The sequence below is a fragment of the Schistocerca nitens genome, chromosome 4 (genome assembly GCF_023898315.1).
Source record: "Schistocerca nitens isolate TAMUIC-IGC-003100 chromosome 4, iqSchNite1.1, whole genome shotgun sequence".
NCBI classification, from domain to species: Eukaryota; Metazoa; Arthropoda; class Insecta; order Orthoptera; family Acrididae; genus Schistocerca; species Schistocerca nitens.
Window position 1 is genome coordinate 713,257,799 of NC_064617.1, and position 27,133 is coordinate 713,284,931.

The 27,133-nt window shown below is 43.4% G+C and overlaps 1 protein-coding gene across 4 annotated transcripts in view; it reads left to right on the plus strand.

The window, feature by feature from the left end:
- LOC126252757 (liprin-beta-1) overlaps positions 1-27,133 on the plus strand; it is a 1,040,988-nt gene that overhangs the window by 894,254 nt on the left and 119,601 nt on the right. The window contains exon 1 of one of the 4 annotated variants that reach the window (XM_049953676.1): positions 8,400-8,475. The exons of the other annotated variants lie outside the window; for them this stretch is intronic. Within the exon in view, the coding sequence (XP_049809633.1) occupies positions 8,415-8,475 (61 nt within the window). The 5' untranslated portion in view covers positions 8,400-8,414. Of the gene's footprint in view, positions 1-8,399; positions 8,476-27,133 lie in introns of those variants that run through there. 4 annotated transcript variants of the gene reach the window in all.

The following is a 27,133-nucleotide window of genomic DNA, read 5'->3' on the forward strand; positions in this document are numbered from 1 at the left end:
GACCTACCACACTTCCCTGGGGCCCTCCATGTGATACCCTCACTTCCGATGAACACTCACCATCGAAGACACCATACTGGGTTCTATTACTTAAGAAGTCTTCGAGCCACTCACATTTTTGCGAACCAATCGCATATGCTCGTACCTTACTTAGGAGTCTGCAGTGGGGCACCGAGTCAAACGCTTTCCGGAAGTCAAGGAATATGGCATCCGTCTGATACCCTTCATCCATCGTTCGCAAGATATCATGTGAAAAAAGAGCGAGTTGCATTTCGCAGGAGCGATGCTTTCTAAAGCCGTGCTGATGCATGGACAGCAACATCTCTCTCTCAAGGAAATTCATTATATTCGAACTGAGAATATGTTCGAGAATCCTGCAACAAACCGATGTTAAGGATATTGGTCAGTAATTTTGAGGATCCGTCCTTCTACCCTTCTTGTACGAGGTGCGGCTAGAAAAAAAACCGGACTGATGCTGGAAAAAACATTTATTTACAATTATTTACAATTTCATGTTATCTCCTTCCATGTACTCTCCTCCTCGGTCTCTACACCGCTCCATACGAATTTTCCACTGTTCATAGCAATGCTGCAGATCATTTTCGGTAAGTCCATACATTACTCCCGTCGCTTTTTCTTTTACTGCTTCAACAGTCTCAAATCTAGTTCCTTTCAAAGCTGACTTGACTTTAGGGAAAAGAAAAAAGTCACAGGGGGCCAAATCAGGTGAGTAGGGTGGATGATCTAAGATGGGAATGTTGTGTTTTGCCAAAAACGTCTTCACTGACAACGCACTGTGAGCTGGGGCATTGTCTTGGTGAAGGATCCATGACTTTTTTCTCCACAAATCGTTCCGTTTTCTCCGTACTCGCTCACGTAGGGTAGCCAGGACGCTAATGTAGTAATGCTGATTCACTGTTTGTCCCTCTGGTACCCAATCAATGTGCACAATCCCTTTGATGTAAAAAAAAAAAAAAAAACAATCATCATTGCCTTGAATTTCGATTTTGACATTCGTGCTTTTTTTTGTCGTGGAGAACCAGGAGTTTTCCAATGCATCGATTGGCGTTTAGTTTCGGGATCGTAAGTAAAAAACCACGATTCATCGCAAGTAATAACATTTTGTAAGAAGGTGGGATCACTTTCAATGTTTTCCAGGATGTCAGAACAAATCATTCTTCGGCGTTCCTTCTGTTCAATTGTGAGACACTTTGGAACCATTTTTGAACACACTTTGTTTCATGTTGAAACTTTCATGAAGAATCTGCCTAACACTTTCCTTGTCAACTCCTGTTAACTCAGACACTGCTCTGATTGTTAAACGGCGATCTTGTCGAACAAGTTTACCGATTTTTTCAATGTTTGCATCAGTTTTTGCTGACAATGGTCTGCCAGTGCGAGTGTCATCACTGGTGTCTTCGCGGCCATCTTTAAATCGTTTAAACCACTCAAACACTTGTGTTCGCGATAAACAATCATCGCCGTACACTTGTAACATTACAAACGTTTCACTTGCAGATTTTCCTAGTTTGAAACAAAATTTGATGTTAAGACGCTGTTCTTTCTGTACACTCAACATTTTCCGACGCACAGACAAAACGTCAACTACTTAAAACAAACGCCACGGGCAGACTGAGTGCAGGAGGCAGATGAAACTCGAGCAGTAGGCGGAGCGAGAGTCACGTGACAGGCCACGCGACTTTCAGCCTTATTGCATTCGTTTTATTGTTTCACCAGTACTAGTCCGGTTTTTTTCTAGCCACACCTCGTATACAGGCGTCACTTGCGCTTTTTTCCAGTCGCTCGGGAGTTAACGTTGGGCAAGAGATTCGCGATAAATGCAAGCTAAGTAAGGAGCCAATGCAGTAGAGTACTCTCTGTAAAACCAAATTGGAATCCCATCAGGACCTGGCGATTTATTTATTTTTAACCCATTCAGCTGCTACGCAACCCCAGGGATGTCTATCACTATGTCCTCCATACAGGAATCTGTACGAGATTCAAACGGCGGTATGTTGGTACGATCCTCCTGCGTGAAAGATTTCTCAAATGATGCTAAATTTAAAATTTCAGCTTTTGTTTTGCTGTCTTCCGATACCAGGCCAGACTGGTCAGTGAGTGACTGGATGGAAGCCTTCGACCCGCTTACCGATTTTACGTAAGACTAGAATTTCCTTGGGTTTTCAGCAAGATCTTTTGCTAAGTTATGACGGTGGTAATGGTTGTATGCTTCGCGCATCGCTCTTTTTACAGCAGCACGAATCTCTGCTAACTTTTGCCTGTCCTCATTCTCCCCATCATCTTTCTTGTACCGCTTATCTTGAAAGCATGCAACAGTCTACTTCATCCAAAAATAAGTTTCGGTTGAAGGCCAATTACACATATTATGCAGCGCACAATAAATAGTCTTTCGTCTACACTGCCTTAAGTGACGAAAGTTTAATGACAACTACGCTATATATAATCCTCTTAAACCACTTAATGAAATTTTTTTCTTATTGTTAGGAGTCCCAGTCATGTCTCATTGTTAATGCTTTCGCTTTTTGTCTGTTACGTATTTTCTTCTGGATATACAGGTGCAATTACGGCTTTTTAGCTCTTGTGAGATCATGCTGCAGTTAACATACATATTTCAGCATCAGTACACAATTACATTATAATTATACCATAAAATTCTTACCGAGAATACTGTTCAAGGTAACATACCATTTTTGTTCTTTCTATCGTAGTACATTTCAAGACCTTCAAATTCATTAGTTGACCCTATGGGAGTCGTAATGTTGAAGCTAATTGTGTCATTTGTCACGTACATTGCCAAAAATTTTAAACAAGGACCAAAGATAAGTCTAAGTGTTTTCCCTAAATCGCTTCAGGCAAATATCGGGATGGTTCCTTTGACAGGGCACGGCCGACTTCCTTCCCCATCTTTCCCTAATCCAATGAGACCGATGACCTCGCTGTTTGGTCTCTTTCCCCCATATCAATCCAATCCAAACAGATGCTCTATCAGGGACAGATCTGGGGATTTTGCTGGCCAAGGGAGTATCTCTACATCACGCAGCCAGTTCATGGAGACATATGCCACTTTTGGACGAGTATTGACCTGTTGAAAAATGTCTCCACGATACTGTCACATTAGAGGAAACACACGAGGACACAGGGTGCCTACGACATACTGTTGTGCCGTCAGAGTTCCCCAGTCATCACCACCCACGACCCGAAGTCATACTCGATGGCCCCCAAACCATACGCCAGGAGCAACACCGCCGCGCCTCCCCAAAACATTTGAAGAATGCGACGTCTCCCCTTGCCGCCGCCATATTCGCTGACAATGATCACCTGGGGTAGTCCCGGACTGTGATTCATCCCTGAAAAGAATTCGACGACATTCAACCTGTCCATGCTTCCACTCAAAGGCAGTCGTTTGTATTGTGATGTTAAAGGCAGCTTACATATGGTACGGTTATTTCCTACTCCAAATGATCTTAGTCTGCAACCAATGGCTTGGGATGACACAGGTTGTTGCAGGGAGTCCGTTACTTGTTCTCGTATGGCAGGCACATGTGAATATTGCATGATTCGACCAGCTGGCCAAACGGAGATGGACAATGAGATCCCATTCCTTCTCTGTCTGGTGGTGATGTAGCGTACTTGTGTGAGACAGCATCATGTCCGTGCCGTGTCCTCCATAGTGATCACTCAAGGTCTGAAGTTGTTTACGCCCCTCGTATACCTCATCAGGTATAGTAACAGGCGCTAAACACGAAGAACACTCATCAACTCGTGTGGCTGTTCTGCCTGTCACAGTGAAATGCAACTCTGATGATTTACGTACTAGCCAATGGTGTGTACATGTACGAAATTACATTGATATCCGACCTTGTCTTCCGGGTGTTTCACTTTGTCAGGCAGTATATATTCTTTTTCGAAGCTTACCAATAGAATGCCCGAACCAGTGGAGTACCTACTGCTCGGTTTCGATAGGACTCATTCAGTTGTTTTCCGAATACACATGTTGACTTTAAAGTTCTCTTTGCATTGTTCATATTCTTGCTTACAAAGGGAAGATCGTATCCAGATGGGGGCACGACACGGCAGTTGCCTTCTCACTCCCCACCCAAAGCCCCTAGAAAACGAATCTTCGGGAACCAAGCTCCATCCTTCCCGCCAAACAGATGGACATATTGGGTAATTCAGTACCAGTTTTATAAATCCATAACTAGTAATGCATATTGACTCGTAGCAAGTGTACCCAGAACCGTGAAACCCCTAAACAATTTCGTCATTCACAGCGAAACTAACATCACTTGCCCCCCCCCCCCCCCCCCCCCCCCCTCAAAGCTTAGGTGCTGTGTACGTTCTTGTACTCTTGAGGTACATAGTCGGACTTGACACAGAGATCGTTCAGTGACGTATTCGGAGACTTCCGGTCACTTCCCTAATCTATTACAACTGTTCATCGTCTGGAAAACTTGCGCATCTATTTTGCTGGGCCGGTAAAATACTCCTCACGGTTCATAACCAAGGCAGTCTTTTTGACGCATCTTGCAACATTACGGGACATTCAGCGTGTGCTTTTAAATTGCAGTAACACGCACATAAGCTAGTGCAACAGCTGCAGCAGCCGAGTGGCAGAGAGAAGCGCGGCGTATCCTCCAGGACGTGCCCCCTGAGACTGGGGAGACTGCCGGCTGAATGGTTTTTTGCTACTGTCTGCAGCCCAGCCCAGCCCAGCCCGGCAGCTGCGCGTCCCGTATTCCACAGCTGCTCCCCCCCGCCAGCTGGCCACCGGTTGCCGCCCACGACTTCGCCGCTTGGGCCAGTCTCCGGCCTTTTAAACCGTTCCGCGGCGCCCACACGTCTGTTTACATGTCCAACACTCCGCGTGCTTTGCTGCTAACAGAACCCGTGATTTTACAAGCGCCAAGCGTGACGTCCATCTCAGTGTCTTCGTTAATGAGCAAGTGTAACAAAATATTCTCGTCCTACACAAAATTTCGATTTCATATAATAAATGGCACCCTTTTTTAAAATGTACACATACAAGAAAATCTTCTCATCCACATTGACGGAAAAAAAATCGCAACATGAAGGAGTTGTGCGACATAAACGAACGTCGATAGGCGTGTTTCAACATCTGAAAGATGATGATTAATGAACATTCGCGCCAGTCGCCAAAAGAATGACACTATTAACGTCCTTATGAGAATGCAAATCTTGTTTGTATTAAATAACGCTATTCGGCGTATGGCTGTGGCGCATCATACTGCATCTACAGCAACAATTTGAGCGGCAGTTTGCACCACAGTGACACAACGAACTGTTACAACTCGGTTACTTAAAGTACAGTTCGGAGACAGACGCCCTGTAGCGTTCATACTGATCCCAAATCACCGCCATTTGTGACTTCAGTGGGGTCAAGCTAGAACTCATTGGAACGAAGGGTGGAAATTTGATGTGCTTTCTGATGGAAGCTGATTCGGTGCCAGTGATGGTCGTGTGTTGCTTAGTCGCATTGGACCTATGGAGTTATGGTCTGGAGTGCGATGTCGTATGAGAGCAGGAGCACTCCCGTGGTTAACTCACACACCTTGACTGAAAATTTGTATATCAGTCTGGTGATTCGAGCCCTTGTGCTGTCATTCATGAACAGCATTCGAGGGGGTGTTTTCCAACAGGATGTCGTTTGTAACCCAACATGCTCTACAGAGTGTCGACTGTTGCCTTTTTCTGCTCGATCACCAGATCTGTCTCCAATGGAACACATATTGGACACACATATTGGACACTGTCGGACGACAACTACAGTGTATTCTTCAACCAACATTGACCGTCCATTTATTGACCAACCAAGAGGAACAGCCATGCAGCTTCTTCCCAGAAACTGACATCCGGCTGCTGTCAACACAGTGCATGGACGTTTGCATCTTTGCATTCAACATTCTCGCGGTTACACTGGTTATTAATTTACCAGCATTTCACATTTGTAATCGCTTGCCTCGCGCTTACTTTAACATGTGATCTTGCAATGTTAAACACTTAAAAATGCTATCCAAACAAATGTTTTCCCGCAATTTCATTATTCTTCATTAATTATTTTTTGATGTTGCGAATTTTTTTTCCGTCTGTGAATTAATCCAGCTGGGCAAGTTTTCCGGACTGATGAGCAGTACCCAGTCATCGGTCGAACAATTGTTTGGTAAGCCACTTATTTCCTCTGAAACTCAACCTACCATCTATTCGTTGTATCATTTGTTTATGTCGTCGTTCTTATTTAGGTTGCTTCGGAGCCAGTACTATTTCTACTGATTTATAATTAGTAGTGTACTAGAGGAGCAACCCGCCCGCATAGCCGTGAGTGTTTAGGCGCCGTTTCCGAGACGGGTAGGTGAGCCAACCCCAGATCGAATGCACTCGATGGATAAACGACGAGAACTGGTGTACCGACCAACCTGGTTGCGATTTTTAGGCGGTTACCCACATCCCTGTAGGTGAATACCGGCTTGGTACCCAACTGCCGCCGCACTTACGCGATTCGAAACATTTAGAAAAGTTCCGTTCACTTTCAAGTGAACAACATAACACGCAGACAGTTGGGATACACATATTCCCTCTCCGGGGGTGAGAGGTATAACGGGGTGATGATAGAAAAAGCATCCGGCCACCCCTTAAACTGGCGATCCCCAATCCGTTAACAACGACGTCGACCCTGCGCCGATGCGGGTAGAGGTACAAGCGAAAGAAGAAGAATGTAATCGTACAGCAATGGATCTCCTTGCTTGTTTAAGCACAATACTTTACATTTATTTATGTTCAAAGTCTACTGCCATTCCCTGCACTAGTCATCTACGCTCCGAAGGTCTTCCTCAGTTTCACTAGAGTCTTCTGGTGTTGCAACCTTCGCATGTCTGCGAATAATCTCATGCAGCCTTCAACGTTATTCATTAGATCGTAAATATATATTGTAAACAGTAATGATCCTTCAACATTCACTTGGAGTAGTGACTAAATTACCTTCAAATGTGTCGATAATTTCCGTTAAAAATGATGTGTTGAATTTTATCTTAAAAGAAGTCCGTAATATATCACAGTTCAAGGCTATTGCAGAATTATTATTTTGTTTGTAAGTGGCTTTTCAGTACATGGAAAACATAAATATGATTTGAGTGAAACATTTTTAACCACGCATCGCAAGACATAATACACATACAGCATTCGTAGCCTTGTAGTTCCTCAGACGATACAACAGCAACTAAAACAGAGTTGTCGAAATCAAATCGCAGATTCTTTTATTGGTCTTTTTCTCGAGTATGTGCAAAGTTACCGAAAAGAGCGGCACGCTACGCCTTAATATGGCGTAGCCCATAGAGCTATTACGCTACTGTCAGTAACACCAGAGGCTATTCTAGGAATTACAGTATCATGGAGACATGTGAGTCTCAACTCACAGTAAGGATAGAAGCTGAAGTAGTGAATTAAAATTTGTGCCAAGGCACAATTCATTACTTCAGCTCCTATCCTTATCGAAAATAAAGTTGAGACTCATCTTTCTCCAGGAATCTGTAATTCCATCTGATCAATAGATCACTTAAGCGTGACGTATAGGCAGGATTTCCCCATTTTGTTCAAAGCTGGGGATCTGTTCCAATGTCGGACAGCCTCGGCAATACTGGCAATTTTAGAAGGAGAAAATAGGTTGAAGGCTTGAAATGGGGTTTTTGTTAGGGACGGCGTTGGGCTAGGGTAGTCCGTGCAGCTGTATGAGCCACAATGCCATTGTGGTGTAGTGGTTAGCATGCTTAGTACGCAGGAGACCTGAGTTCGAGTCCCGACCTCAGCACAAATTTTAATTAATTACTTCAGCTTCTGTTCTTGTCGAAAACACTATCTATTTATTTATTACAGAATATGCGCAATCTGAAGCTTCCTGCATGAAGGTCTTCCACGTGCCAATGAAGACAGTTGTATGTGTCGAAAATTTTCTTTCATTCTCTCATTACTCCGTGGGCTCATCTGCAAAACACTTCTTTGGTGAATTTCCCTTTTTTTTCTAAAAGATTTTGAAAATTTTTTACACTGGTAGATAAATCGAATTTTTTTCATCATACTTGACTGATCTTGTCAAATAAACTTACACGGCACTTCTCTGCTTTGATTATGGCGTTCGCTGTGTAAGGACCTGCGCCCTCTGCCTTACCCCTGCGGCATGCGCATCTGCAGCGGCGCTGCTCAGTACGGGAATAGCTCTGGCGAGTTTTTCGCTCGCGTCCGCGGCTGATGTTGGCAACGCCGCGGCTCGGCCGTCATGACGCAGGCTCCAGAAGTGCGCGGGGCGGGCCAGTTTCCGAGGCGCCTCGGCCAAGTGCCTGCGCACTTCCTAAGGGCCCCGGGGTACCGCGATACGGCTTCTGGCCATGACTTCCGTGCTCCAGGTCACGTGGCGCCTCAGCCATTCCCACGGGGCGCGCGTCGCCGGTGAGTCTTCCACCTTTCGCGACACAACTTGTGCTCGAGCTCATCCTCCGAGTCCCGGTAAGGGCACATCCCTGCTGTCCACCCTCTCTGAAGTTCCAGCTTCGCACTTTTCGCTACACTGGTAGCCTAAAGCCGCCGCAGACGGACCGTGCATTCTGACGTTAACGTTGAGCGCGCCTAGTTTCTGACGTCATAGCTTGGAAAAATCACGCCGTAGAGTCTTTCCGAACGTGCAGAAATCAGGTCAGATAATCTGACCCTGCATTTGAACGTAGACCAGTGAAATGGAAGATCGCCACCTACTTCACATGACGCCATCTCTCTTCAGTACATAATCGGGAGATGCCATATTGGTTTTCGATTGAAGCTTATATTTGATGAGTTTCATACCAATGTATGCCGTCTCAAAGCACCGGGAAATTGAGTATCTCTTGAAAACCTGTCGTTATTTGTACAATTTGTTATAATAAAATGACGGGATACGTCATATTGCTGGTTAAAGAGTTTTCAAATTGCAACTTGCACGGTAGAAAAGTATTCCGTTTCAAGGCAACGCCACACTGAAGATCCAAAACTCATAGTTCCTGTTATAATTACATTCGCCAGGTGCAAGTCTTTCGATTTGACGCCACGTCGGCGATCTTTGCGTTGATGGGGATGAAATGATGATGATTAGGACAACACAACACCCAGTCCCTGAGCGGAGAAAATCTCCGACCCAGCCGGGAATCGAACCCGGGCCCTTAGGACTGATATTCTGGCGCGCTGACCACACAGCTACCGGGGGCGTTATAATTACATGTCAGTTAATAACATACCTAAAATATCTTTCAGGAAATCGTAGGATGCAAAGTGTGGTTGTATGCTATACATCGTCAGTGTAGCGTAATGAGTAGAGACACAGAGTTGTAAGGTAATGAATGATGTGTTGCTGCTTCGCATCTCACTATATCAAAATAATTTTTTACTCACCTTCGCATTTTCTAAGAGATTTTGATACTTTCTTATTAATTTAACATAAGTATATTCTGTAGTTCCGGTTGTAAATATAAGTGCTCTATCTGAGAAGCGAGTTTATTCGATTTGTTTTACCTACAAGACAGCTTGCACTACTTGCAGTAATATACAAGTATTTTCTACTTTCTTGTTTCAAGTCTTATATTTCACACATTCTAAAGATTGTGCAGCAGAGTAGGAACAGTGATCAAGTATGAATGACCTTATGGTTTCACTAAGAAGTGAGAATGATAAAATAATTTCTTTATCTTATGTGGAGAACTGTTGTACATCTGCATCGCACTATTTGTTATGAAAATTTCCTTATTGACTGGACTTGGTACTTTCCTTTTTGGCTTGTAGCATTTTATAAAAAACTGGTTCAAATGGCTCTGAGCACTATGGGACTCAACTTCTGAGGTCATTAGTCCCCTAGAACTTAGAACTAGTTAAACCCAACTAACCTAAGGACATCACACACATCCACGCCCGAGGCAGGATTCGAACCTGCGACCGTAGCGGTCTCGCGGTTCCAGACTGCAGCGCCTAGAATCGCACGGCCACTTCGGCCGGCTAGCATTTTATAGATAGTGAAATTTTTATTTACAAATACTACAGACAGATCAACATGACTAACATTTGGACAAAGGAGGAAAAGTGCGTCTTTTGATAGAGTTAACCTAGCAATTTCTGGCCCTTCCATTTCGTGAACAATGTGATTTGAGAACGTACAGCAGCTGCTACGCTGTGCACTACAATCGCGTATAATGTACACCATGTTTAGGCACACGTACCATATTCACAAGTCGCTCGTTTCTGATCGTTCAGCAGCGTGAACTCGCCACGCTCAATGTTGACGTTCGAATGCAAGGTCCGCGTGCCGAAGGCGTAAATGGTTGAACACAGACTTGTTTAACTTGCTAACGTGTATCGAGGTGGTTCTCAAAATCTGCATTACACACTGCAGATCATTGTGAAGTGCATAGCAGGCGGCGCTACCAACCCAATCACTTATTACGGTTAAATGCTTCTGCGCACGTTCTAATTACTCCAATAGTGTCTTCGTTGTCCCCGCGGGGGCGATGCGCAGGGGGCTCAAGTATATTACTAGATTCCTCATTCAGTACTGGTTCTTGAAACTTTGACAGTGGGCTTTCGCGGGGTAGTTGGCTTTCTTCTTCCATCGTCGGCCACTTCACCTTATCATCCCCCCCCCTTGACACTCTCCCACGCGTCAGATAAACTGGTGACTATACGTGTTGCTTTTCTTTGTATACTGTCAGTAACCCCTGTTGTTTGGAATGGGTCCCACACAGTTGAGCAAGATTCTAGGATGAGTCGTCCCAGTGTTTTGAATGTATCATTGCATTTTCCCTGTACACTACCTATGAATCGAAGTCTGCCATCTGCTAAATCTTCGATTGAGCTCACTTGATCATTCCATTTCATCTCCCTATAAATTGTGACACTCAGATATTAGTATGGCTTCATCGATTCCAATTGCGACTCATATATAACATGATATGGACATAGGAGACTACGTTTTCTCATTTTGTGAGGCGCAAAATGTTCTATTTCTTAACATTTAAAGCCAGTCATTAATGATACAAATCCTTTTTAAAAATCTTAGAGATTTCTTATAGCTACAAAAAACTTGCTGGGGAGGACAACCACAGCTCAGAGACATTATGAAAGGCTATCGGCACTATTATTTCCTTTACACATTGGAGTCCCTTTATAATGATTAACTTGTAGATGTCATGTGTTAGCGTAGCTAGTCACAGCTCAAAAAAGTTTCGTCACTGGATTAATAGGAAACAGAGAAACGTTAAGACAGTGGTTTTAATGCTTCACGTGTTCCACATACCCTCCCCCCCTCCCATTTTGAAAAAAAAAACACAGTTCTTTGGGATATCAAATTGGCCGGAATGCGGTTATGTCTCATGTGAATTTCTGCGCTTTCTCGTTTTGTGGTAGGTTTATATTGATAGTACCAAGTTCCTTCACCCGTGATAATTTATTCCAGTAAAGAATTTTCCGTGTTTTGCATTTCAGTCAAGCCCCGGCAGGCGCGCACGTGTTGTTGTTTTTATCCAGATGTCAAGGTCTGCAAGACACACTTTCCTCTTCTTCAAACATTCTGTAGCACGTCTTCAACACCCGATTGACAGATGTTGCTACATTGCGGTTTGTGACGCAAGAACGTGGACACCTTAGCCTACTACTAATACTGCCAGTTCACAACTGACTGTTCGAATGCACACTGATTTTTATAGCGAAGTTGTTTGTTCAAGCCGCCACCGCATTTATACGCCAGGAATAAAACTGGGTTGGCTGCGTACGACGTGATGTGCACGAACGCTGTACGAAAATAAAAGGGCGGAGCTTTCTCTATTTATTTCACTCACAGGTACGACGAGTACATAAAGCGATTTAATCGCGCTGTGAATAGGAATTATCAGCAGCTTTCAGTCAATTTAGTTGGCATTTCTGAAGCAAAGATGATGTTAGCTGTTGGTCTGTCTCTTTGGTGAAAGCGTTTCGCGAGTGCACTAATTACACCATTTTGATTAATCATCGTGGAACAGTGGCATTGATATTTTAGATGAATGCCGACGACGACGATTTATGAAGATCAGCCAAAGTGCTTCGGTGGAACAATTTCCGATCCAAATTAAGCAGGGGACGTTGGATTCGTGACTACGGTAACACTTGTCTGAGTGGAGGGGCACTGATTTAAATAGATAGTGACAGCTTCCATTGGCCGGCATCTGTGACCGAGCGGTTCTAGGCGCTTCAGTGCGAAACCGCGCTGCTGCTACGGTCGCAGGTTCGAATCCTGCCTCGGGCATGGATGTGTGTGACGTCCTTAGGTTAGTTAGGTTTAAGTAGTTCTAAGTCTAGGGGACTGGTGACCACAGATGGCCGGCCGAAGTGGCCGTGCGGTTCTAGGCGCTGCAGTCTGGAACCGCGGGACCGCTACGGTCGCAGGTTCGAATCCTGCCTCGGGCATGGATGTGTGTGATGTCCTTAGGTTAGCTAGGTTTAACTAGTTCTACGTTCTGGGGGACTAATGACCTCAGAAGTTGAGTCCCATGGTGCTCAGAGCCATTTTGAACCACAGATGTTAAGTCCCATAGTGCATAGAGCAATTTGAACCATTTTCGACAGCTTCCCCAACGACAGTGTATCGACAGGAAACACGATTGTATCGACACTGGACTGTTAATTACTGACGACAAATAGATTTGTCCACAGGACGTCTCAGTTTTAACCAGGCTTTCGAAAGACTCTTGTCGTTCCTGTTCACGACAATTTATACACGTGATTCATGTGCCCCTACCACTGGGTTTTATGTAACTTGCAACGTCTTCAAATACCACGAGTTAGATTTTCATATTCTCTCGCTTGCTACGATTAGCTACAGAAAAAATGAACTTGACCTTTTTAATGTAGTAATTTAATGTAGTTATATTTTGTACTGGGATACGTTTTCTCTAGAGGCTGTAGTTTTTGAATTATTCATGAAAAGCATACAAAAATTACCGTCATACGCGTTTTTCTCGGACAACTCGAAAACCGTGATCTCCAGCAAACACGCATTACAGTACAAAATTTAACTACATTAAATTTCATACAAAAAGATCCTGTTCATTTTTTCTGTAGGGCTAATAGCTTGCTCATAGAGAATGAGATAATACGAAAATCTCGCACGTGATTTCTCAAGGGGTTGCATAAAACCGATGTGTGGTGACAAATGAATCACCCTGTATGATGGGTAACGTCAAAAGCATCGTGATGTTGTTCGCGGATAATGACGCCGTCTGTAGAAGAATGACGAAGATTACATGGATAGATCAGGTAACTGATGAAGAGAAATGGAATCAAACTGGGGGGGAAAAGAAAGTTACGGCCCAACGTGACTGAAAGAAGGGATCGATTAATAGGGCACAACCAGAGGCATCAAGGAATAATCGATTTGGTAATGAAGGGGCATTTGGGGGGGGGGGGGTGAGGAGGATTATAGAGGGAGACCAAGACAGCAAGCAGGTTGAAATGTATGTAGGTTGCAGCAGCTATGCAGGGAGGATGAGCTTTTCGTAGTGTGGGATAGTGTGGACAGCTGCACCAAACCAGTCTTTGGACTGAGCACACAACAGCAACAAATAAGTCTACCGACAGTCGATCGTCCCAGGCGCTATGCACGTATTCAACAGGAAAGGCGGTGGGTACCAAAAGTGTAAGCTGGTTTCATAGTACAGATGTAGATGCAGTCCAGTCCTTATTAAGCGAAATAAATGATCTTTGGCACGTAATGGGGATTTTCGTCAGACAGGAGAGCTATGCTTCTGTGTGAACTACGATACAATGCACGTTCTTCAGAAAATAAAACCCTTGAGCTGTTGAGGATTGTACAAAGGACAACAGGCTAAAAAGTTTCTTCACAAACATCAGTTTAAGTCATATCTTTTATAATATGGGCGTGCGTTGTTGACCGTGGCACTAGACGTGCCGGCCGGAGTGGCCGAGCGGTTCTAGGCGCTACAGTCTGGAACCGCGCGACCGCTACGGTCGCAGGTTCGAATCCTGCCTCGGGCATGGATGTGTGTGATGTCCTTAGGTTTGTTACGTTTAAGTAGTTCTAAGTTCTAGGGGACTGAAGACCTCCGATGGCTCGGAGCCATTTGAACCATTTGGCACTAGACGTTCAATTGTCCTTTTGTGAATAGATTTCATTGGAGACTGTTCAGTTAATTGAGCGATGGTGGCTCATGTTTCCTCTCGCGTTTTCTTAAGAGGTACGGATGCTTGTTGGACACCCTGTACTTTTTGAACTATTTCTTTTCTATCCCATTGCGAGATAGTGGTCCTGAATGTTGTAGCTGCTCTCTGGTTCAAATGGCTCTGAGCACTATGGGACTTAACATCGGAGGTCTTCAGTCCCCTAGAACTTAGAACTACTTAAACCTAACTAACCTAAGGACATCGCACACATCCATGCCCGAGGCACGATTCCAACCTGCGGTTCAAGACTGAAGCGCCTAGAACCGCCCGGCCTCAACGGCCGGCGCTCTCTGGTTATTTATTGTCTAGCATTGAACTGGCGTGATTAGTTGGATGTGAGTCATCTAGCACTCTTACAACTCGCGACGTTAGACGGCGATCGCTTTCACCGCTACTAGAATAAACATGGTGCACGGGGTGTGTGCATGCTGCGACGCTAATATGAAGGGCTTATTTCAGTAGTGGTACAAGTCCACTTTTGTTCATTCTGAGATACAGAGTCCCAAAGTTAAATGAGCACTGAAAAATCTGAAGTTGAGATACCAGAAATATTCAAGAATATGGCTTCTTGCTAGAGATGAACCTTTCTTTGTTTGTTTGGACCATTAATGTCAGAAGCATTATAGACGGAAAAGTGGAGGTAATGGACTTTACCACTATTGAAATAAGCCCTTCATATCAGAGCCAGTCGTGCAAGCGCTCAGTAACCCGCCGCTGCCATAAACTGTGTTGTCATTTCATTGTATTTTTGGGTGACTACAGGGTGGTTTAATGGATATGACTGCTTGTAGTGTTCGTTCGGCAATCGCGTAATCATGTAGTAATGGTTCTGTCTGTATATTTGTTCGCAATGCGTTACATTTATTTATGTGGAGGGTCAACTGCCAGAGCTTGCACAAAGCTGCAATTTTCTGCCGCTGCGACTTCTCTGTATATAACAGCATCATCCACGATTGACAAATAAGTGCTGAGCTATTATTGAGATACCTGTTTATTGAGGGGTTTTGCGAGTATATTTTGAAATTTTAGAGTGAAAAATAATGGTTCGCTGTGCAATTGGGAGTTGTATTTATCGCTGTGGACAACGAAAAAAATTAGGAATTAAGTTTAGTGTAATTCCTGAGAGCAATGACGCGAAACAACAACAAAAAAAAGAATAAATGCTCGTAAACCGGGCGATTCATTTGCACTTGCCCAGTATAATATGCTGATTAGAATTATGAAATTAACATGGAAAGTGTGCTGTTGAATCTTCCTCTGAAACACAAGTTGAAGCCTGATGCTACTCCAATTGTCCTTCTCATCAATTGTCCTTCTCATGCTCCAGAGTTGATTTACGGGGTAATTATGAGCCTAATAATGGGAGAGTATCTGAGTACGAAAACGAAGTTTCCGTAAAGAAGTAGACGAGATTTTATAGGTAAATGTATTACCAGCAAATGAAAAACTACTAATAAAGGAAACATTAACTATGAATACAACCAATGCTGTTAATGCGGAATTGCGCGTTTGTGTCAACAATTGGAAGTTATGGAAAAAGAGATACAAGAACCTAGGCAAAAGAATACAGATTTAGAGGATCGTTTCTCTCAGCATAACGCTGAGTTACTTCAGTTAAAGAATTTTCCAAAAAGCAGTTGAGGATTGTTTTTCTGCCAACAGAGAGTCGTGATTAGACAGTGTATTAATTAATCATCTGAATAACGCTGCAAGGGCTGCGTCTTTTTATAATGTATATTATAAAGCGTTATGTCTTAAAATAAAGGCTAATTTATGTGCTTATTTTACTAATAACTAAGTTAATAACAATAATAATAACTTACATCATAAAACGATTAACCCGGTTGATTGCACACGACATTGGTTGCATGTTGCCTATGAATGGCTTCTAGGGGCAACAAAAATTTGCTTTTCAACATTTCATATAATTATTAGACGAATTCAAAAATTTAAATTGCCTTGATCTTATGTTAAAGAGTTAACACTCTAAGACAATTATTATAGTTAGAAAATGTGTACGTGTCTTGAGGCAGCCTAAATTACCTAGGCTTTATTCATCCAGTATTTAAGAATGAAGGCTCTTAGCAACTTTACAACAAACTTTACATGTGATTTCAAACCTTTACGAAACATTCTCTCGCTGGTACCCCCACAAAATGATGAAAAGGAAGAATGATTAACGATTATTACATATTCGTTTGTTCATGCAGTAAAACTGCCACATCGGACATGATGTTTTAATTCATCACTTCTTTACTACTAATTTTATTAGCAACACATTTTGAAGACAGTACAGTACCTGCACATCATCGATTGAGTGTCTGGTAATGAAAGCACGTGTCTGATGAGTGTGTCTCAGTGTTCGTTCATTTGGATGCCGTTGTCAACATGTTTCTCGCAATGTAATCATGCTGAGCATGTTTAGACTTTACTTGAAGACGTTTTACAATCCCGCAACTGCACCAGATACAGAATGTTGTTCGTGAAGAATGGAAGGAGGGAAAGAAGATAAGCCTGAGGTTAATTTTTAACATTGAGGCCGCGTATAGTTCAACAATGATGAACAAGGAGAATGACCTTGTTGTGTATTCTCCAGAAATCTTTTGGGAGACTACTGTGAACCACATTAGGATGTCTGGTAGGGAACTTGACCCAATAATTTTTCAATATTGGCATGGAGACAATGACAAACAGGTGTGAGGTAGTATTAGCCGTTCACTGTGATCACGGGGATGTTTTTAATGGACTGTTTCCCTTGTACAGAAAAGTCTTCGCATATCTTCAGTAATTCAAATATGAATTAAACAGCAGCTGATGTAACGTTGCATTGACTCCCATGAGAGCCCATTAAAGGTGTAACTAGAGGTTTCCTTAACCGAAATGTTGCTATGTTTTACTAGAAATGGCCCTGTTGGAAGTGATAGACTGGTGACCTGACGTAGTTATTTATTAGAGGCTACACTAAGTATTATTGACTCCGAACTACGATGCAGATTCCTACATTTTACACTAACGAAGTACGGCCATAGGTGAAAGGAGTGATAAATGAGCGGAAAAATCCTAGGTCAGTACCAAGATCTAGCCCCAACCGTGACAATCAATCATCAAATCACGATATGTGATTTTCAGTTTAAATTCCGTAGTAGTTTTGACAAGTACAGATAGGTCACACTTTGTCAGGAATCTTCTAATCAACCCATTCTGGGGATTTCGGCCACTTGCTGCGAGTCTTTTTATTGATGCTACTTCGGCGACTTGCGCGTCGAAGATGATGATGATGATGATGATGATGATGATGATGATGATAATAACACACGCACACCCAGTCCCGAACAGCCCCGACCCAGCCGGGAATCGAACCCACGGCCCCGAGATCAGAAGACAGTAACGCTAACCACAAGACCACGAGATGCTGATCACGAAGACTATGCCAGACCGCGACTTCAAATTGTTTCTCATTCTCGCCTGTAACCGCAGCCTTTTTGACGAAGTGTAAAACTCGTTCGCTTCCCTCTTCTTGACCAAGTGATGCTGTGTAGTGGTAAGAGACTGGACTCATTTTCGGGAGGGCAGCGATTCAAATCTCTGTCCAAACATTCAGATTTACATTTTCCCTGATTGACCTAAACCACTGAAGGTAAATGCCGGAATGGTTCCTTTAAAAGAGCACAGCCAACTTCAGTCCTCATAATATCCCCTGTCTGAGCTTGTGCTCCGTCTCTAATGAGCTCATCGTTGACGGGGCGTTAAACCCTAGTCTGTCGTCTTGCATTTGAGTAAATTTACTGCGAAGAACACACTACTGAGTGATGATCTATCTGTCTCCGAGCTGTTGATGCCCTTCTGAAATGCACGAAAGGAATGGTCAATCTGAGGATACTGGTAGCAAATAAAGGATCAATCTCTGCCACCACCACGCAGGGTGTAAGCATCTCTTAAATGTACAGTGTATTGGTTTATCAGATGATGCACATTCCACGAGGGATTAACATAAAAACAAATGATCAACCAGAATTTATCACCGCCTACGTAACACTGATTGGATGAATTGTAGCGGTAAGGAAAAGTGGGAACCATCCTCTTACTATCTCATAGTCTTTAAGTTCAGTAGTTTGGGTAGAATGCGTTCGGGATTATATCGGCGGATTGCAATGTACATTCGTAGATGCAGGTTTGCTCTCTGTAGTAGTTCGTGTGCAGAAGTTCCTTTTTCGAGCATCACACTACATGGAGTTCTTAGAGTGAACTTAGGAGTCCCTTCCTTCCACCAATTTGTTCTGCATTACCTCTAAAACAATGTCAAGGATCCGACGAATTTAACATCTTCATTCGATGGACGGAAAACCATCACCAGAGCCGTATGTGCTCACGCCTGGGAACATTGCGTCGAGGTCTGCGATTTAACCCAGAATCGCAACGGAGAGAAGCACCTGCAAACTCTGCGTCAGGCGGGCTACGCAGTTTGAATTGTAAATTTAGGTGCAGCAGATGCTTAGCCAGTGCCTGTTGCCAAACGTGGGATTGTTCCAGAGTGAAGACATCACTGAAACCTCTTCTCTGCTGTTTACTGTCTACGGTGGTTTGGCTTCTCTGCAAACAATATCCTTTAGTTGTTACGAACTGCAAAGTAGAGATAGTCAGTGTGTGCTCCTCAAAATTGTATACAAAGTACTCTCCCATGTCTTATGATCATGCAGCTTGAAATAGCCCGCAGACTATGTTTTCACGTGGAATCTCGACAGCCAATGCAATAAGACACCATAAACGTTCAACTTCACAGCGTGTCTAATAAAATGCTCCCGAAAATTCTGAATTTCATCAGTACGCCAGCACGAATCTCCTGGTCTTCCGCGACAGACTATCTTATTTAATCAGACTGCAAAATACACTGAAGCGGCATTGACTGGTATAGGCATGCGTATTCAAATACAGAGTCATGTAAACAGGCAGAATACGGCGTTGCGGTCTGCCGCAGTTGTTAGACCAGTTGCTGAGGCTACAACGGCAGGTTATCAAGAGTTAATTGAGTTTGAACGTGGTGAGTCGGTGCCGTGTACCGCAAGTCTCTAGAGGAACGGAGGGTTCCAAATGATTGGAAAAGAGCACAGGTAGTCTCAGTCTTCAAGAAGGGTCGTCGAGCAGATGCGCAAAACTATAGACCTATATCTCTGACGTCGATCTGTTGTAGAATTTTAGAACATGTTTTTTGCTCGAGTATCATGTCGTTTTTGGAAACCCAGAATCTACTATGTAGGAATCAACATGGATTCCGGAAACAGCGATCGTGTGAGACCCAACTCGCGTTATTTGTTCATGAGACCCAGAAAATATTAGATACAGGCTCCCAGGTAGATGCTATTTTTCTTGACTTCCGGAAGGCGTTCGATACAGTTCCGCACTGTCGCCTGATAAACAAAGTGAGAGCCTACGGAATATCAGACCAGCTGTGTGGCTGGATTGAAGAGTTTTTAGCAAACAGAACACAGCATGTTGTTATCAATGGAGAGACGTCTACAGACGTTAAAGTAACCTCTGGCGTGCCACAGGGGAGTGTTATGGGACCATTGCTTTTCACAATATATATAAATGACCTAGTAGATAGTGTCGGAAGTTCCATGCGGCTTTTCGCGGATGATGCTGTAGTATACAGAGAAGTTGCAGCATTAGAAAATTGTAGCGAAATGCAGGAAGATCTGCAACGGATAGGCACTTGGTGCAGGGAGTGGCAACTGTCCCTTAACATAGACAAATGTAATGTATTGCGAATACATAGAAAGAAGGATCCTTTATTGTATGATTATATGATAGCGGAACAAACACTGGTAGCAGTTACTTCTGTAAAATATCTGGGAGTATGCGTGCGGAACGATTTGAAGTGGAATGATCATATAAAATTAATTGTTGGTAAGGCGGGTACCAGGTTGAGATTCATTGGGAGAGTGCTTAGAAAATGTAGTCCATCAACAAAGGAGGTGGCTTACAAAACACTCGTTCGACCTATACTTGAGTATTGCTCATCAGTGTGGGATCCGTACCAGATCGGGTTGACGGAGGAGATAGAGAAGATCCAAAGAAGAGCGGCGCGTTTCGTCACAGGGTTATTTGGTAACCGTGATAGCGTTACGGAGATGTTTAATAAACTCAAGTGGCAGACTCTGCAAGAGAGGCGCTCTGCATCGCGGTGTAGCTTGCTCGCCAGGTTTCGAGAGGGTGCGTTTCTGGATGAGGTGTCGAATATATTGCTTCTCCCTACTTATACCTCCCGAGGAGATCACGAATGTAAAATTAGAGAGATTAGAGCGCGCACGGAGGCTTTCAGACAGTCGTTCTTCCCGCGAACCATACGCGACTGGAACGGAAAAGGAAGGTAATGACAGTGGCACGTAAAGTGCCCTCCGCCACACACCGTTGGGTGGCTTGCGGAGTATAAATGTAGATGTAGATGCATCTCCGAGGTAGCAATGAAGAGGGGATTTCCCAGTACGACCACTTCACGAGTGTATCGTGAATATCAGGAATCCGGTAAAACGTCAAATCTCTGACATCGCTGCGGCCGGAAAAAGATCCTGCAAGAACGGGGCCAACGACGACTGAAGAGAATCGTTCAACGTGACATAAGTGCAACCCTTCCGTAAATTGCTGCAGATTTCAGTGCTGGACCATCAACAAGTGTCAGCATGCGAACCAGTCAACGAAACAGCATCGATATGGGCTTTAGAAGCCGAAGGCCCACACGTGTACCCTTGATGACTGCGCAACACAAAACTTTACGCCTCGCCTGGGCCCATCAACACCGAAATTTGACTAGAAACATGTTCCTGGTCGGACAAGTCTCGTTTCAAATTGTATCGAGCGGATGGACGTGTACGGGTTTAAGACAACCTCATGAATCCATGGACCCTGCATGTCAGCAGGGGATTGTTCAAGCTGGAGGCGGCTCTGTAATGGTGTGCGGCGTGTGCAGTTGTAGTGATATGGGACTCCTGATACGTCTAGATACGACCCTGACAAGTAACACGTACGTAAGGATCCTATCTGATCACCTGCATCCATTCATGTCCATTGTTCATTCCGACGGACTTGAGCGATTCCAGCAGGACAATGCGACACCCTAGACGTCCTGAATTGCTACAGAGTGGCTCCAGGAACAATCTTCTGAATTTAAACACTTTCGCTGGCCACCTGACATGAATATTCTTGAGCATATCTGGGATGCCTTGCAACGTGCTGTTCAAAAGAAATCTCCCCCTCCCTCCCCCCTCTACTCTTACGGATTTATGGACAGCCCTACAGGATTCATGGTGTCAGTTCCCTCCAGCACTACGTCAGACATTAGTCGAGTCCATGCCACGTAGTGCTGCGGCACTACTGCGTGCTCGCGGAGGCCGTACACGATATTATGCAGGTGTACCATTTTCTTTGGCTCTTCAGTGTATAACAGAACATCATGTGTCGTCACATTCCACATTTAACGTGCCACAAATGCCTAGCATTTAATAATAACAATTAAATATGTAAAAATATTTTGAGATAATCCTAATAACTTGTTTGTTTACATCAGTGGTTAGTACAGTGTTACTGCCTTATTTCCTTTGGGAGGGGGGGGGGGCGGGGGGGAGAAGGGATCATGACCCCTATAACACGACTTGTATGAGCGCCTGCTCTCTGTGCTTCACCTGGGCACAATATTATTTTGTGAGCAGTTCTCCAGTGACAGTTTCCACATCAGCTGGCGTGCATCGGAACCAAATACGTTTTATTTGCTTTCAATCACGGAGAGCGTATTTCCCCAAAAATCACTCGATGTAGTTTTTTTCCTTGTTTTATTAAAAAAAGGGCTGGGTGAATTCCAGCTGCAGCTATCTGCCTTTGTCACTAAGGGAAGGCTTCTTTCTAAATGTGGAAGAGCGGACGACTGTTTGATTCCTGCTCTTTCCGTATATGACTCCAGTGTCTCAGCCACTGCGTCACCACACTCCATGACATAGTAGCTCACTGTGCAATACCAACTTTGCAACATTTTGTGTTTTATTCGTGACTAACTGTTTCTTCAAGGGCACTAGTATTTTAACACCCCAGCCATGACATCCTAGCCGGCCGAAGTGGCCGTGCGGTTCTAGGCGCTGCAGTCTGGAACCGCGAGACCACTACGGTCGCAGGTTCGAATCCTGCCTTGGGCATGGATGTGTGTGATGTCCTTAGGTTAGTTATGTTTAACTAGTTCTAAGTTCTAGGAGACTAATGACCTCAGAAGTTGAGTCCCATAGTGCTCAGAGCCATTTGAACCATGACATCCTACTTATAATATTACCGGCAAAGGACCTTTTACAGCTTTCAGTACACGCTCGACAATTCAAGCCACTCCCTTTCCCGGTATGTATTGTATATTGTCTGATCTCGTCAAGGCCCGGAGAAAATACAATCATTTCAGAAAAAATTGTGCTAGTTGACAGATATCTTCTGTTACTTAGTTTTACTTTACAGAGCTGTAAAATGTCGCTGACAGTGGTAGGAAATTCAGTACTTACTGTCGGTCATGTAAAAGTGTGTTGTGCTTCACAAAGTGTTAGACTCTTTGAAATACGGGTACCACCTTCCACTCATCAACTAACCACTTTCCAAGCCTTTACCACACTGAAAAAAGTGAACCTGTAATTTATCTCCACGGCAAGCTCTTCTCGTTTTCAAAATAGTGCTGCTGTCTTCAGATCGCCGATATTGTACACCAGACTGCTTCATTGTGTTGTTCAGTTCATTACCTTACGATATTCGCGCTAAGAAACTTTCATGCCCAGATTCATTCATTTCATAAGCCCTCATTTTCACGGATAGTGAAGGTCAAAGAGAAAAGTTTTAAAAGTTTGTACTTACGTTCGTGGAACACATTGTGAGCTTTATATGTTATACAACGTACGTCGAGGCTGTTTGACTGTTTGACGTATTCTGGCCGTGTTGCGGTAGTACACCTGAATTCTGGTAACGTATTTGAAGTGATCTCTCAGGTTTTTCTCGGCGTTCCTGAAATTGGAGGATTGTGAACTTTGTTATAGACGAAACTTCATTGGAAGAAATCACACACTGATTCACACCTAGTATTTGCCTATTGACTTTTCCAGATAAATAAAATTACATCTCATGATTCATAAGCATTCCTTGTGGTACACTCTTATTCAGTCACTTATCACTCATGATGAAAGACTACCTAATTACTGGAGCATTAGTTTCCAGTTCATCAGTCTCATTTTGCGCAGAATCCAATGCAATTGCTTTGACAGAAATTTCCTCATGTTTGGATGTTAGCGCCTGTAACTCTTGACTGACTTTCCTCATTGATTCGTGTGGGCTGCAGGTGAACGGAGTATACCTACACCTATCTACATTTGGCTCACCCCTTGCGTCCGTTCTCATATTATAGAAGCTTCTTTTGTCTCGCAAATGTTTGTACCTCCATCGATATTACTAACTGAGGAGGAGCACGACCTGTAGACATCTATTAGCCCATAGAATAACAACAATACTATCTGCTCGGAACGCATATTAAAGCACATTCCTGCTAAGATCGGTCGGTAAGGCACCACGTTTCTCAAACTACAATATAAAGAAAGGAAGATTAGGATTTCATGTCCATCAGAAGACGATACGAAGCTCTTGATTAATCTGGAAAGAATAGCAAAGATAATTGGTCAAGTCATTAAAAAAAAGCCGTCAAACATTCCCATTAGTGTAGTTAGAGAAACAAAGGAAAACCTAAATCATGTAGCTGGAACTGAGAAGTAAACCGTACTACTACCACTCACGAATCCCGTCTCTTAAACATCGCATCACCTCACGCTGCTCCAGAATACACCTTTCTCACCACATAGAATTTTCAGACTCTCTCCAAGAGATGGTGAATTAACGTACCCAAGTGTTATGTCCGTGAAGATAGATATAAAGTCATGTAATAATTTTGAATCACCCAGTATCTTTGTTTCCAGTAAGAAGAATGGAATTCTCCTGTATAAAACAGCTACAAATTTCTGATTACCTTACTAGTGAGATAACGTGTTAAATATTTGACGTTAAGCATATAAGAGAGAAAAGGTTTGAAATTACGCTTAAAGTTTGTTGGAAGTCGCCTGTTGCTTTCATTATCGAACACTGGATGAGTATTATCTGGGTAATTTGCTCTCCGTTTCAAGCAAAGGCTAGTTTTTCTCTCATCTCAGTGTTTATGACTCATGTCATGAACTGTGTATTGTACAATGGTATAATTTTGCGGGTACAATCTGTGGTATGTATGGACGCTACCTGTAAAATTGTTGCGAATAGAGTTAGTAATAAAGAAGCAGTAAATTAAAACATCATGCCTTATGCGGCAGTTTTACTGCACGAACAACGATAATGTAGTAAGGGATGAGCTTTTTTTTCCTTTTATCATTTTGTGAGGGGGGGGGGGGTTGCCAGGTGCCAGCAAAAAAAAGTTTCGTAAGGATTTGAAATTATGTATGATGTTTGCCGAAAATCGCTAAGTGTTCTCATTCCGTAATGAGTATAGTCCAGGTATTTGCGCGCGGTGAGTTACGCTGCCACAAGTCTTACACTGAGGTGACAAAAGTTGTGGGGTCCTCCTAACATCGTGTCGGTTCTCCTTTTGCCCGACATAGTTCAGCAACTCGATGTGGCATGGACTCAACAAGTCGTTGGAAGTCCTTTGCAGAAATCTCTCTATAGCCGTCCATAATTGCGAAAATGTCGGTGCGGTGCAGGATTTTGTGCACGAACTGACCCCTCGATTATGTTCCATAAATGTTAGATGGGATTCATGTCGGGTGATGTAGATGGTCATATCGTTCACCCGAATTGTCCAAAGTGTACTTCAAATCAATCGCGAACAACTGTGGCCCGGTGACAAGACGCATTGTCGCCCATAAGAATTCCATCGTTGCTTGGTAACATGAAGTCCGAATGGCTGCAATCTCCAAGTAGCTGTACATAACTATTGCCAGTCAATGATCCGTTCAGCTGGATCGGAGGACCCAGTCCATTCTGAACACAGCCCACACCCTTATGAAGCCACCACCAGCGTGAACAATGCATTACTGACAACTTGAAAACGGCGCTCATCTGACCAGGCCACGGTTTTCCAGTCGTTAGGGTCCAACGGTTATGGTCACGAATCCAGGAGAGGCGCTGAAGGCGATGTCGTGCTTTCAGCAGAGGCACTCGCGTCGGTCGTCTGCTACCATAGTCCATTAACGCTAAAGTTTCGCCGCACTTTCATAACGGATGTATTCGGCATACCTCCCACATTAATTTGGGCGGTCATTTCAGACAGTGTTGCTTGTCTGTTAGTCTGTTACACTGACAACCCTAGAAAAAGAACGCCGCTGCTCTTGGTCTTTAAGTGAAGGTCGTCGGCCACTACGTTGCCCGTGATGAGAGGTAATGCCTAAAATGTGGTATTCTCGGCGCACTCTTAGCTCTGTGGATCTCCAAATATTGAATTCCCAAATGATTTTCGAAATGGAAAATCCCATTCATCTATCTCCAAATTCAATTCCGCGTTCAAAGTCTGTTAATTCCCGTCGTGCTGCCATAATTACGTCGGAAAACTTGTCACACGATTTACTTGAGTAGAAATGACAGCTCCGTTAATGCACTGCTGTTTTATACGATAGTATCGTCATCTGCGTATATGCATACCGCTATCGCATGATTTCTCTCAGTGTATACACAGTTTCTAATAGTAATACTTAATCGTTTAACATAGGATTCTATCTCTTAATGAATAGATTATGACAGCCTTTTAAAATTTTAAATGCGGTCAATAAGTTTTAGGTCATACACCCCGTACACACATTGCGTGACGTCTTATTGATTACGGAAGAAAAACTTTTCTTGCAGTACGTATGATACACGGAATTATGACGCACCAATTTTCTGCTGCCTTGTTGACTCTACAATGAAAAGTAAGTTTTCTCAGTGCCAAGCCAATCACAAAACAAGTAATAATTTACGACACATGTACCTTTCCAATAGTTTTTAATATGTCCCCACAAGTTTCGAGCCGGACGATCATTCTGACATCATTAATACATCATTATTCTAACTATATCTAAATTTCAAGACTTTAGTGTTAGGATGTTTGTGAGCTGTTTCCTTGGTTCGCTTGTGTTATTTGTGAGCTATTTGTTGCCTAATGGCGCTCTTCTTACGCACAGTAAGAGTTTCATATATTGCTGGATTTCGAGAGAGAGAGAGAGAGAGAGAGAGAGAGAGAGAGAGAGAGAGAGATAAGGGGGGGGGGTTGCTTTAGCTATCCTTTTCTCATGTCTGCATGAGAAATAAAACGTAACAACACTCCGTAAATCTCTCTCGCACACATAAATATGCGCGCGCGCGCAGATATCGACCGCGGGATTCTTCACTGCTCATAGGGAATGTGCAGACACCTTTGCGTGACAGTCATAAGTAGGTGTTTTGTAGTTATGGTTGCGTAAGTTACCGGTAGAGATGGCGCCCGAACAGTTTATGTCTGTTCCTTTCTACTGTTTGTTGTTTGTCTATATTGTGAATCCAGTTCGAGCTGAATGTTGGTTTTGCTTAGAAATGAAAGATTCAGAAGATTATTTACGTGTCGCTTTGACATTTCATGTACTTTCATTTTAACCATATACGCCTAATAACAGTTGTTCCGGTCTTGCACCAGTAAAGAAGTCCCCAAGTAACACGCAAGGAAAACAGAACACAGCATTGTTTTCTTCACAGCCACAAATACAATTGTTGTTCTAGTAAATTTCCGGATTGAATTACGGAATCAATTTTTTGTTTGTCGCTGCAGAGTCAGATTTGGTAATGGCCTACTTAGTGTTTTTATCTGAATTTTTCACTGGGG